This window comes from Phoxinus phoxinus (assembly GCF_949152265.1).
Source record: "Phoxinus phoxinus genome assembly, chromosome: 8".
Taxonomy (NCBI): Eukaryota; Metazoa; Chordata; class Actinopteri; order Cypriniformes; family Leuciscidae; genus Phoxinus; species Phoxinus phoxinus.
Genome location: NC_136883.1, coordinates 30554642 through 30567923, shown reverse-complemented (window position 1 = coordinate 30567923; position 13282 = coordinate 30554642). Strand labels below are relative to the sequence as shown.

At 37.1% G+C, this 13282-nt stretch overlaps 2 protein-coding genes across 6 annotated transcripts in view; one reads left to right on the top strand and one right to left on the bottom strand.

The window, feature by feature from the left end:
• The window catches only part of iqch (IQ motif containing H), a 26620-nt gene extending 18744 nt beyond the window's left edge, over positions 1–7876 (bottom strand). For 2 of the 5 annotated variants that reach the window (XM_079620943.1, XM_079620942.1), the window contains exons 1-8: positions 7716–7873; positions 7436–7558; positions 6384–6487; positions 6187–6262; positions 5965–6084; positions 3327–3444; positions 2229–2330; positions 537–724 (exon numbers count right to left, since the gene is read on the bottom strand). In XM_079620943.1, coding sequence (XP_079477069.1) covers positions 537–724; positions 2229–2330; positions 3327–3444; positions 5965–6084; positions 6187–6262; positions 6384–6487; positions 7436–7558; positions 7716–7766 — 882 coding nt within the window. In that variant the 5' untranslated portion in view covers positions 7767–7873. Of the gene's footprint in view, positions 1–536; positions 725–2228; positions 2331–3326; positions 3445–5964; positions 6085–6186; positions 6263–6383; positions 6488–7435; positions 7559–7715 lie in introns of all 5 variants that reach the window. The other 3 variants (XR_013798583.1, XM_079620944.1, XM_079620945.1) reach the window with 3 other exon arrangements.
• aagab (alpha and gamma adaptin binding protein) lies at positions 7847–13282 on the top strand. The gene is made up of 10 exons (XM_079620948.1): positions 7847–8250; positions 9020–9210; positions 9300–9396; positions 9473–9562; positions 9654–9737; positions 11220–11299; positions 11711–11801; positions 11957–12061; positions 12568–12617; positions 12699–13282. Exons 1-10 carry the CDS (start codon positions 8157–8159, stop codon positions 12774–12776), a joined length of 960 nt encoding a protein of 319 aa, XP_079477074.1. The 5' UTR covers positions 7847–8156; the 3' UTR covers positions 12777–13282.

Sequence of the window (13282 nt, the reverse complement as noted above, 5' to 3'; positions counted from 1 at the left end):
AACCTTATAGAATTCATACACTAGACTAGCTTGAGTACATAGTGTATAAAATGTCATTTTGGACACAAATTTAGTCTGTAACATATAAATACATATAAATGTCTGTAACATATAAATACATAAATAAATAAAAACAATGAAATCCATTAACTGAGTAGAAAGCAACTGTAAAAGCTTATTTTTAAATCCGAAAGGCCACTGGCTTGCAGAGGGTGACCATTTCAAATCATTGCCCATATCTTCCCTGAAGCTATTTCTGACACATTTAACATTACATCAGGGGTAAAAGGTCACTTTAAACAGAAAAGGAAAATTGATTATCAGTCAGTAAGCTTTCATGACCAGATTGCATGTTTAGTATGTGTTCACAGGCAAAATACAACATAAAATAACAGTCCAAACAACAAATGATTATTAGAAACAGAAGACACACATGTGGGAATGGAAAATGAGCGTTTTGCCAACTCAGCGAGCAGAGCACACTATATATCCTTGTCATAAATAACTTTATGCACCTCAGTATAAATAAATAATACCTGCAGGTTAAGTGGGGTGAGTCGGGCTAAACCATGAGTCGGTACTCTGTTGTCAGAGCTTGCAGAAGCAGCTGAAGGAGGGGGAGTTCGCATGTTCCTGGATGTTTGACTCTCGGATGATGATCTTCCAAGAGCCATTCTGTCTCTACTCACATCCATCTCCCGTTTACAAGCCTTTTCTGACTCATCTACCATTAACCAGATAAGAAGTACATACCGCAGTCATCTGTCAAAGACTGTATGAAGTATAAAAAGTACAACAGATATAATAAAAAGTATGAAAAAGACAATATATAAATATACATCATATTTATTTCGTTATTTGAAAAGCAGAAAACAGTGTTCTTTAAAAAGTAACTTATTGCATTACTTAGTTACATTTTATGAAAAGAAATGTGTTGCTTTACTAGTTTTTTCTCACCTGGGCTGGGCTTGCTTGTTTGTTTTATAATAACAAAAAAAGTCCTATCCTTTTGGCAGATGTAAAGGCCCTTTCTCACACCAAAAGTGAAATGAATAAGCCTCAGGCTGAAGGAAATGCAAATTCACGCCTGTACAGTAGAGGGCGCAGCTCAAACAAACCTTTCAGCTGTGCTGCCTTTCTCGATTACAGAAGGATAGGACGGAGGAGAAGAAAGTTCAACACTCTGGCTGCGTCCGAAATCGCATACTCTCTTGATTATTTTGAATAAGTAATTACTTCACGGCCGCTAAAAAAGTATTTTCTATAGTATGAATGAATGTAATCCGGACATACTACATTTGCCATGCTGTGTCATGTGACCTACCAGCGTCAGTTGCATCACTTCACTGCCATTCATAAATCCTCTCCCATGGCCTCATGGGAGGGTAAAGTGTCCATCGGATGCACACTTCAGAATCTCACCAGAAGAAGTATGTCATCCGGGTACTTTTTGCATACTCTTTTATAAATACTGTGAATTCATGCTTGTTTTGTCACATACTGTTTATCGCCTAGTAGGGAAGTATGCGATTTCGGATGTAACCTCTAACTTCAGCAATAAAAAGTCATCTTTCCTTATTAGAATCTGGTTGAATTGGATCATCAAAGGTAAGCAGCGAGGACATTGATTAATATAGTGAGATTAAATGTATAAAGTATATTTGTGTAATTTAACATTTAATTATTGCAGGTTTGCGTAACATTGCGAGTTTGCATTTCACTGTTTTTATTGATTTTGAGTAATACTGAACCTGTTTTTATGTGAGATGAGTAAAAAATGCATGCTCATAACTACAGTAACTACTGTATAATGTTTACACAACGGATTTGAAAAACAAAGTAACTTGCGTTACTAATTTGAAAAAGTAACCTATATTTTGTTTTTAAAAAATAAACTTTACTAGTTACATGAAAAATGGAATCTTATTATGTAACTCAAGTTACTTGTAATGCGTTACCCCCAACATTGTGTATATTTCAAAAAGTACTAAATGCATGACTGACACTTAAAACAAGATATCACAGATATCACAATCAAATGTTAATTGAACAAAAATTTATTTTTGTTTTCTTGTCCCCGAAATGACTTCAGTTGACTCTCCCTGTGAATGTAGATTGTGGGAATCCAATACACGAAAAAAAGCAGATTTTTTGGATACATACAAATTGACCTTCTAACTTTAAATGTAGGCCGCAAGTGTGTAATGACATTATGGAAATAGACTGACCCGTCTTACTTTGGCCACTGTCCTCTCTCTGGAGCACATGGACAGCTTTAGGCTGTGGTGGAGTTTGCACTGAAGAGAGGCCAGCTGTAGAGGGTTGCTGCGCTGAAATGCATAACAAACCAAGTCTCAATAAAATCTGCAGTGAGGATCTGCACACAAAATATTTCAGGGTTTTATTGTGACTGCAGCACATTACTCATGAAAACAAAAAGGGCACAAACAAACAAATCTAAGCATATATACTACCATTCGAAAGTTTGGGTTAAGTAATATTTTTTTCTTTTAAAGAAAGTAGTACTTTTATTCAGCAAGGCCATATTAAATTGATCAAATGTGACAGTACAGACATTTTTATGTAAAAAAAAAAAAAGTACATTTCAAATAAATCCTGTTCTTTTAAACTTATTCATCAAAGAATCCTGAAAAAAAAAACATCACGGTTTGAACAAAAATATTACACGGTACAATTGTTTTTAACATTGATAATAATAAGAAATATTTCTTGAGCACCAAATCAGCATATTAGAATGATTAATGAAGTAATGATTAATTTGCCATTAAAGGAATAAACTACATTTTAAAATATATTAAAATAGAAAACTGTTTTTTAAATTCTAATAATACTTCACAATATTACTAGCCTGGGAAAACCCTGATTAACTTCCGGCAAATTTGAGATTTGCTCTGCAAATCCGTCCGGCCATTCAAGCCCATTTCTAATTTTTCCAAATTGAGGCACCAATCACAAAACGTTGAGGCGGGCTTTACACGATGACGATCGCTCTGATTGGTTTTAGGTCTATCCAATTGTGCTCAGAGGCATTTGAGCGACGTCCGTTGGTGACGCCCCTTTGGAAATGGGCTGTGAATGAACCTTCCCCAGACCCACTCTCAGTTACAACTGAGTAAGGTCTGGTGTCAACCAGGCTACAACTTACTTAATTTTTTTTTTACTATATTTTTGATCAAATTAATGTAGCTTTGGTGAGCTTAAAAGACCTCTTTCAAAAACCTTTAAAAATCTTACTGACTCAAAAGTTTTGAACGGTACTGTTTATAATGTATGAATAAATATCAGTTGTTCCAAGGAGTTTATACCTGCATTGGTGTGCTCACATTCGGGTAGTGATTTGGGGTGCAGTTGTTTAGGAAGACCTCCATGTGTTGCAGCGAAATTCCCTAAAGCGGGACCAGTGACCACTCTTTGAGTCCCAACCTAGAAAAACCAAGGCAAGCACATTTCCATTACATAATTACACATTATACTCTTTCTAACCCTTGTGGTTCACCTAAGTATGGAATGTAGTTATTTTAAATACTTTATCCAGAAAATCTGTTATGGTTTATTTCACTGTACTTGATGCTTTAAATTCCTAAATTTAGCATTCAAATCTCATTTGGATATTTAAGTTTGTTGTGTTACAATCAGTATAAGGCAAACATGGTCACTATTCACTTTCAGAATTAACCCTTTAAGTAAGGGAATGTCTTCAAAAGGCAATAAAACATTGTCCAAATATGGAGGAATTACTGAGCCTCGAATGATAGCTCTGTGGTCAAAGGTCAGAGGTATTGAAAGTGACAGAACAAAGGGTATTAACCTGCTGCCCCGTCTCACTGGGCCAAAAAGACCTGCCTGCAGGCTCTAAAGCCACCATTCACCCCATAGTAGAAGAAGAGAGAGGGAACATACTTCGCTCAGTAACTTGCTCATGGAGAATGCTATTAGCTTCGGGTCACCGATCAGATTTTTCCCTCCAAACAAAACTTTGTTGTAAAAGGCTGAGAGACGACTATCCATTAATCAGGCCGGTGGCAGCTTGTAGATGTCAAGAAATATGGTTTCTCTTTCTCTCTGTTCCGTTGGCTGTTGCGAATCACAAGTGCGTGCACATTTGCGAGAGAGAGCGCGGTGATGTTGTGTGATTACAACCAACAGATTTTCTGCATTCATTAAAATAAAGCTGGAGCTAAAATACAGGCAGTTAATGACATTGTAAACTGGCCAATAAGCCCCTTCCCTGAAGCAATCAATCACATGCTGGCAATGCTTTCTGGATACTTTGAGCACGGCTCGGTTTATTTGCCTCGCACCTTCTCTCAAGTGAACAGCTGTTTGAAATCTTCTAGAATTAAATTCCATCAGAGCAATGCCTAAAATGCTCATACCTCCTCATTATCATATAATAGTTCATAAATCAAATGAAAGCCAAGCTCCACATTCCACAATAAAATGGATGTACCGCAACAATTAGGATTTTTGCAATAGTCATAAAGCGACTAATATAATTCACCATTAATTTTTATAATCATTTTGATAAAAACAAGCACCAAAAGTCACAAATTACTCCCGAAGACACATAATGTCACAAAACGCCCAATAAAAACGTGTTATCTACCGACAATTTATAGCCAATTAAAAGCAAGATAAACTTTTTTGGTGTAAAATAAAATAAAAAATGCTACGAGTAGAACATGCATTATTCATAGCACACAAAACAGCATCAAAGAACAAGGTCGGTCACATTGCCGAAAAACATATAATGGAGAGCACACTGTGAGTTTGTCAAGTTGTGGGCACATGCCAGACACAGCCCTTCTGTACTCTCCTCATCCTGCTGTTCTGGATTCTCCCCATGATGTTCTCTGGCCTGTCTGTTGTCACACCACTGAGCTCTCTGACAAACCACGAGCACCAGCCAGGTGTTTGGAGTGGTTTTGAGGCTTGCAGCTGTTTAAGTGGTACAAGGGGACATTTAAAAAAAAATAAAAAAGAATAAAAAAAGTGGGAGCTCCTTTGGAGACTCAGCGGAGAACTAGCCGACAGCATAGAGGTATTGATGCAGCAGGCAGAGCGCCAGCGAGTGCCAGTTGGGTAAGCCACGGCTGTCTTATTGGCATGCGGGAACAGGTACCAGTGCCTGTCCTGAGACAGCTGTAAAGCAGCAGCCCATACAACTGCAATCAGGCGGTGGCCGTCCTCAGAAGAATGCTGATGTGCCGCAATCTGCGTCTGTCTGCTTTCGGCAGCCAAGTCTCATACCTTCTTCTCAACAACATGACAGCCTCCTCACGAGTGACAGGCAGAGGATGCAGGAGATAGAGGAAGAACCGCAGCGGAGAGCAGAAGGGGAGGGGAGCACCAAAACAAATGGTGACCTTTCGAAAGATTAATTTGTTTACCAACAGACAGATTTAGCTGTCACTGCCAAACCAGGTGACCTTCAAATCCGCATCTCCTGTTTGAAAGCAAAGTAACTGGAGTCATCTATTATTACACGCCAGTCATTTCTTTTCGTGAGGCTCATGTGGCAGACGCTGGTGGTAAGGCAACAGTCACCATATAATCAACACTATCAATAAGCCTTAATCATAAAAGCTGCTGGATTCTAATGCAGCCACACATGTAAAATAAAGGAAAGAGAATACTATAGTATTAAAGGGACAGTTCACCCAAAAAAAGAGTTTCTGTCTTCTGTGGAACATAACAGAAAATATTCTGAGAAATGTCTCAGTGTTTTTTTTCTTTCTGTACAATGTCTATGGTCACAAAAAAACTATATTCTTCAAAATATCTTCTTTTGTGTTCCGCAGAAGAACAAAAGTCATACAGGTTTGGAACAACATGAAAGTGAGTAGATTATGACAGATTTTTTTTTTTGGTTGAACTGTCACTTTAATAGACCTTTTTAAATAATAAAAGAAATGAATGGAATCATTCCTGTCCGAAACTCACACTGGCCCCATTTCTCTTGTGCAGCTGAGGAAACTGAATCCCATAATTTTGTTGCATGAGCTCCTTGTTCTTTGGGTGACAAGGGTTATTGAGGAGACGCGTGATAAATGCTGACTTGTGCTGTGTGGAAGATATAGAATAGATAAGAATATAGAGTACAGAATACTTTTATTTTTTTTGGCATAACAAATGTCATGAATGAGTGTAAAGAAAGATGGAAACCTTTTCCCCAGGTGATGGACCAGAAATCTGGATTTTCTGTGGACGTGCATTAGGTATTGCCTCGTATGCTGGTTGCCTAGAAAAAATGTTAGACAGATATTTTAGATTTCATGCAATGTTACATTATGCAATTGAAATACTTCTGTTGTTGTAGATTTTTTATTACATTATATTCGGATAAGAGTTTTTAAAAATACCATTTAACAGGTTTGGCAGGGGCAATCTTCTTTTCAGGCTCTTCAATACAAGGTAGAGTCAAAACCTGATTATTGATAGTTTTCAGATAATCCTCTGCATGCCTCTATGAATCAATAAACAGATATCATATTTACATACAGTACATTATTCTTCCATGCTTCACATATACTACAAAGTTTCGTCATGAAACTCTGGGGCCCGGTTTCACAGACAGGGTTTAGACTAAACCAGGATTAGGCCTTAGTTTAATTAGGGCATTTAAGTGGCTTTTATGAATGTGCCTTAGAAAAAACATTACTGATGTGCATCTTGAGACAAAACAATTACACTGACATATTTGAAGATATGTCAGTGCAAGTTGCTTTCAGTTAAAATTGGGTAGATGCCGCAGGCTGATAGGTCCTTGACTCAATAAGTGATCACATCATAATCTACATAGCGCAGCTGATTGGTCGCTGTGGCAGCAGCAGCCAATGAACTTGCAGCTCAACCATCAAATATTGGCATTGTTTGCTGTTAGCAGTCAGTGTGCTTTCAGAAACCCTCTACCTTCCCCAGCTCCACCTGTATAGATCTGCTACAGGGGTTAGTTCACATGTTATTTGTGCAGCAGCAGCAGCAGCAACATGTCTTGCATGCTCACAGCAATGTCTGTAAATGTATTAGCAGTAACGTTAGCAAGTCCCTTGCTCTGCAGTAGCAGTAGCATCTATTCCACCAAGACCAAAGACATTAACAATGCCACATCCATTAGCATGTCAATCTCTCCAAGAGTTGTCATGACAGAATCACAGTACACATATTTGTGTGTTTTATAGCATGAATATTACAAGCCAGGGACTGCAAGATGACCTAAATAGATTTCAATTTGGTTCAAATAAAATAGTTGTATTTACTTATTTCGCAATTTGATAAACTCCCCACTCTTTGCACACTCTTCTGACAACACAGAAATTTGGTCATGTAACTTATGCTGTGTAATTAGGATATACAGACCTCAACTATACATAAATATTCTAGTCAAGTTGTCATAAAGTCGTGATTTATTTACCCTTATTCCATTTTCTGTCCTGCTAATGGCTGTATCCAGAGCTTGGATGTCCAAAACTTCCCCGTTCTGTTGCACAGTCATCCGAACAAGATTCCTTTTTAGTTGTCTCAAATCATCCTGCACCTAACACACGAGAAAACCCACAATAATATAGTCCTACAAACGTAACTATGTCATATTCAATTATATTACTAATATTCATACAATATAATGTTAATGTAACTAGCATAGTTTTGTATATTTAATACTTAAACAGCTGTCAGCCTTCTTGTTACATTACCTGTACTAAAATATGCCCAACTTCATCCTTATTGTTAAGCACGTCGGCCATTTCTCAAGTAAATAACTATTTTGGCGTTTCAAGACACATTTAAGTACAAGTCTTAATATTTGTCTGGTCTGGCCGTAACTATGGCAACACGACGCTCTGTGAGAAACACGGTCAGGACCCAGGAAGTATTATTCGTTTTTATTATTATTATTTCATTATTAAGTAGTATATATCACCGACTGACTTACGCTATTTCCAAAGCTATTCATTGAAAAGGCGCTTTGCAACAACTCTTAAAGTAAACTTCAGATTTTCTATTCCACACACGAGACGCGCAGACACGGAAGCAAGTTAAGGTTAGAGGTGAAAGGTTTCCTGGAGGAGGTTGACAGCTGTTGCTAACGTGCTAACTTTCATTTCGAGCTGTTTTTAAGTGTCTAAACGCATAAAATGGCAGATGATCAAGTAGATGAAGTACCTACTCTGCCGTGTATCTTAGTCACAAGTTGTGATTCCAGCTTTAAAGAAGAGGAGCTCATTAGACGTGAGTACCAGGGGGAAATTTATCCTAGAGTCGTTAGCCTTGCAGCTATGCTAACGTTAGCTGTCAACAAGAAACATCATTAGTCGTGTCTCCTAATTGCAAACGCGAGCAATAAACGAAACGAATAAATACGATAATATGTATTGTGCATTAATGTATTGTGTAACTATAGCATAAAGCAGTATTTTTGGTAAAGATTACCCAACTGTCATCTTATAAATCTACATCTAACGTTAACTCTTTGCTCGTTCCATGTAACATGCAATGTTTCGTTAAAGTACAATTGCTTTCTTTACACGTTTGTCTCTCATATTGGTTTTCCACAGATACCTTGTTCTTAGAGTATTGATACAGCGTGATATAGCAGGAAAATATGTGTGAATCATTTCTGGTATTTACAAATATTCTTGGTCCAGTGATACACTACATAATACGTGTGCAATATAAAGCCTGACACAAACATAATATATGTTCACACTGTGCATGTATACAATTCTGTAAAATTGGGTGATTAAGGTGTATTCTAATAATATCTATCTATCTATCTATCTATCTATCTAAGTTAGTGCTTTACTTGTAATACATTTTAGAAAAAAAAATTGTGATTCTTTATATCTAGTGTTTTTTTGTGTGTGTCCAGCAGGCGGCAGTGTTGGGCTTCATTTAACTTATTATGGCTTATTTTAGTGATTATTTTCACTGCCAGTGTTTTTTAATTCATTTTAAATACACACTTGGCCAATAACAATTTTGTCTGTATTTATTCCAGAGATCTTGGGCTCAGAATCACTGCCACAAGCTACCAAAATAGAGGAAAGAGTTTCTTGGTTTCCATGGACAATTAACAACAAATACTACACAGCAAGCGTCAGTCTATGTGTTGTTTCAAGTAAATTTGACATGAATGCAGAGGTTGCCCGGTCTATGCAAGCATTCATCGTTTATTTTGACAGCAAAACTGTGAGTGACTGACAATTGGACACATTGATCAGCTGACAATTGCACCATTTCATGCATGTGCCCTTGATTCACCTCTTTATGTATTTCAGAAAGACGCTCTTAACAATGTCAACTCCTGGTTATCAGTAGTGGAGGAACTGGCTCCAGAAGTGCTGATCCTAGTGTGTGACCAAGTGTGTGACAGCGGTGAGTATGTGTTTGGTATCGTCCATCGTTCAGTAGTTTTTTTTTTGCTAAGTTTGGTGCGAATATACCGTTGCAGGTGTTAGCAGACAGGAAGCCCAGCAATGGTGTCTGGCTCACGCATTTGAATTAGTAGAGCTCAACCCTGAAGATCTACCCGATGAAGATGGTGAGAGAGAAGACATAGAGACTTCATGATTATGCACAAAAATGGTTTTGTTTACAGTCTTTTTTTTTTTTTTACTTTGCGTCTCCCGTAGATGACTTCCCAGAGTCCACAGGAATAAAAAGAATCCTGCAGGCCCTCAATGCCAACGTGTGGTCCAGTGTCGAGATGAAAGATGGTGAGATTGTACTGCCCTAATGCTAAATGTTCAATGTCAAGTTTATTTTTTTATAGCACTTCATATAGAAATAGTTTCAAAGCAGCTTCACAGTCAGTGCCGGCCCGAGCCTTTTGGGGGCCCTAAGCGAATTTGATTTGGGGGCCCCCTCCCACCATGCGGAGTCACCTGTGCTTGACGATTATTGACACAAATGTCATGCTATAATGCGACATTATAAATTAATACAGTGAGGTTATGTATTAATACAAAATAAATACTTAATAAAAAATAGATACTTAAATAAAAAAGTTTTAACTTGTACTTTACTCTTTTACTAACTCTTTGAAACTTCTGAAAACAAACTGCCACAAAACATAAATAAATTATTTACAAATGTGCAATAAATGTGCAATCTTCAACTACAAAATAAAACCAAAATAGACAAACATGGATATAATCAAAAATAGAATGTTACAAAAAAAATTATACTTAATGAAATGCATACATTTTTCACTTTTGTTTTTAAAACGTTTAACTTTTACTTTACTCTTTTACTAACTCTCTCAATTATTTGCTAAAATAATGACAAAACTTAGAAATCAGAAACATAATAACAGCAACAACAATAACAATTATTGACAGTGTAACTGTCCTCAAAATCTTTTTAATTTATTTATAGATTATTATTGTAACAGACTTTGTTGGATTGCATCATGACAGAATCCAACAAAGTCTGTTACAATAATAATGATGTACTGGCGCTAGTTGTATATGTGTGCATGCAATGTATTTTTCCCCTCGGGGCTTGCCGTAGATGCGCACTTGGTACTCGAGTGTCGCGGGGTTTTGGAGTTAGTGATCTGATGTGTGGAATATAATAAAGTGGAGAAGACTTCAAACTGCTATCGTTTATGATTTTCTTATTTCTGTTAGTGTTAGGTGAACCCTATACGAACGCCCGGTTACATTATGAAGATTATTAAAACCATATTAATAAAGTTAAAGTCTATTTTCATCACAGAAGTCTCCCCACCCACGAATTGTCTATGCACGCGAGGTGTCTAGATTATGCGCATGATTCAAACGCTGGCAGACACAGCAGCAGTTGTAGCAGGTATAGCCAATTGATAATAAAATCAGAATTCGCTTGTCATGAATTATTCATTCATTCATTTATGTCACTCGTTTAAGTTATCTAATATGTGTAAAAAAAATAAAAAAAATAAAAACTCGATTGGGGGCCCCCTGGTGGCCACGGGGCCCCAAGCAGCGGCTTAGTTCGCTTATGCCTCGGGCCGGCCCTGTTCACAGTAATAAACAGGAGTAACAGAGACATTCTGCTGTAAAGCAGCTCACATTATTCAGCTCAATTTAGTTCAATAACTGTGTAAAAATCATTCATTATGCAATACCAATGCCATTTACAACAAACCATATTCACAGGTTCATTCTAAGCAATGTTAATAAACTTTTCTTTTGATCATCATTTATTCCCCTCAGTACATAATCAGGGATTTGGGCTAATGAGCAGCCTGGTGGCCTCTCATCACAACAACCCACGGCCCAGTCAAGAGACACTGGTTAGTCTTTTCTCATTTTCTACTATTTCAAATATGTAGATGAACATTATTTAGCTTTGTCTGTGTATGTTAGTCTTAAAAGGAATAGTTCGCCCAAAAAAGAAAATTCTGTCATCATTCGCTCACCCTCAAGTTGTTCCACACCTGTATGAGTTTCTTTCTTCTGCTGAACACAAAAGAAGATATTTTGAAGAATGTCGGTTTCCAGACAGTTGATGGTAGACATTGATGCAAATACTATGGATGTCAATGTTTGGTTACCGATATTCTTCAAAATATCTTCTGTGTTCAGCAGAAGAAAGAAATTCATACAGGTTTGGAACAACTTGAGTAAATGATGACAGCATGTTCATTTTTGGGTGAACTCTCTGTCATCTAGTTGTAACAGGCTGTTTTTCTCCCTGTTATTAGTCCTCTCATTCCCCATCCGACAGTACAGATGAAGGCACGGAGAGCCAGAGAGCAGAGAATAACCAGAATAATGCAGTGGACACAGTAGTTGGTATGTACTTTTGCTAATGGCTATATATTTATAGTCGGTTTGGAGGTTAATAATGGTAAAATATCATAAAAAGTACAAATGCAACAAGCTATTTTTTATATATTTGAATGTACTTCTGTTCAGTGTTTAATGAAATGTTTGCCAATCTGTCACAGATCCCATGATTGATATAGATATCCAAGAGTTGGCAAATCTAACAGCTGGGGATGCAGATGTGGAGAATTTTGAACGACTCTTTACGAAATTGAAAGAGATGAAAGGTTAACTTATTTATACACTACTGTTCAAAAGTTTGGGATCAGTAAGATCTTGAAAGAAGTCTCTTATGCTCACCAAGGCTGCAATTATTTGATCAAAAATACAGTAAAACAGCAATATTGTGAAGTATTATTACGATTTAAAAGAACTGTTTTCTATTTTAATATTTTTAGCAATGCAATTTATTCCTGTAAATGGTAAAGCTGGTCATTACTCTAGTCTGATGGTGGTTAAGAAGCATTTAATATATATATATATATTATTATTATTATTGTCAATGTTGTAATTTTTTATACAATTTAATTTGTCCTTGCTAAATAAATGTATTAATTTCTTTAAAGAAAATTTTCAAATTCAAATTTTGTATATATATATATATGTGTGTGTGTATATATTTATTATTGAAATATATATGTATTTACTGTATGCATAAGTTAAATTGAAACATTGAATTCCTGTTTTTTTTTTTTTTTACAAATGGTATTCACTATTCTTAAATTTCTTGTAGACAAGGCCTCTTCGTTGCCACATGAACAGAGGAAAGTGCATGCAGAGAAGGTATCATTCTCTAATTAACACTAATGTTAATACTTTTTCAAATCCAAAACTTGAACTAACAGTAGATGTACCCTCAATCAGGTTGCTAAAGCGTTCTGGATGGCTATTGGTGGAGACCAGGATGAGATTGAGGGCCTGTCATCGGGGGAGGAGAGTTAATGCCCGAGTTACTCTTAACCAGCTTCCACTGTCGATACTCATCCAACCCTTCGAACCCCATCATCCCAAATCTGCTCAGCCCAGCCCGTCCCAGTCCTGTCCTGTCCTGTCCCGCCCGAGAAACCAAGATCCGGCATGAGGAACATGCAAGAATGCGAGCAAATTCTGCTGTTGCTATAATATAAACATCCAACACCTCAACCAGGCAGTACAGCGTCATTATGGGCTTTTGGCTTTAAACATTGTCATCTCAGAGCCATCGAATGGGTTGCAGGGGGCAAGATTGTTATCTTGTCTGCTCTCTGGTGGTTTCAGTGCAAGCCACACACAAGGAGGAAGCCTATGGTTCTGTCAAGAGTTGTAAATCATATGACAGATGAGCTGACAAAAATGGATTGTTTTTAAACGCATTTTTCCTTATGTTCTTGATACAAGTCACAATTACGGACTATGCTTGAGCATGTCATTAGCTCTTCATCAATTAAAAGAATCATCTGTCGAATCAA

What these genes read in the sequence shown, in the direction of transcription:
- aagab (XM_079620948.1), top strand. Translation starts at nt 8,157, where the DNA reads ATGGCAGATGATCAAGTAGATGAAGTACCTACTCTGCCGTGTATCTTA. An exon ending in TTTATTTTGACAGCAAAACT is followed by an intron (nt 9,211 to 9,299) that starts GTGAGTGACTGA and finishes TATGTATTTCAG; the next exon opens with AAAGACGCTCTTAACAATGT. An exon ending in GGAAAGTGCATGCAGAGAAG is followed by an intron (nt 12,618 to 12,698) that starts GTATCATTCTCT and finishes ACCCTCAATCAG; the next exon opens with GTTGCTAAAGCGTTCTGGAT.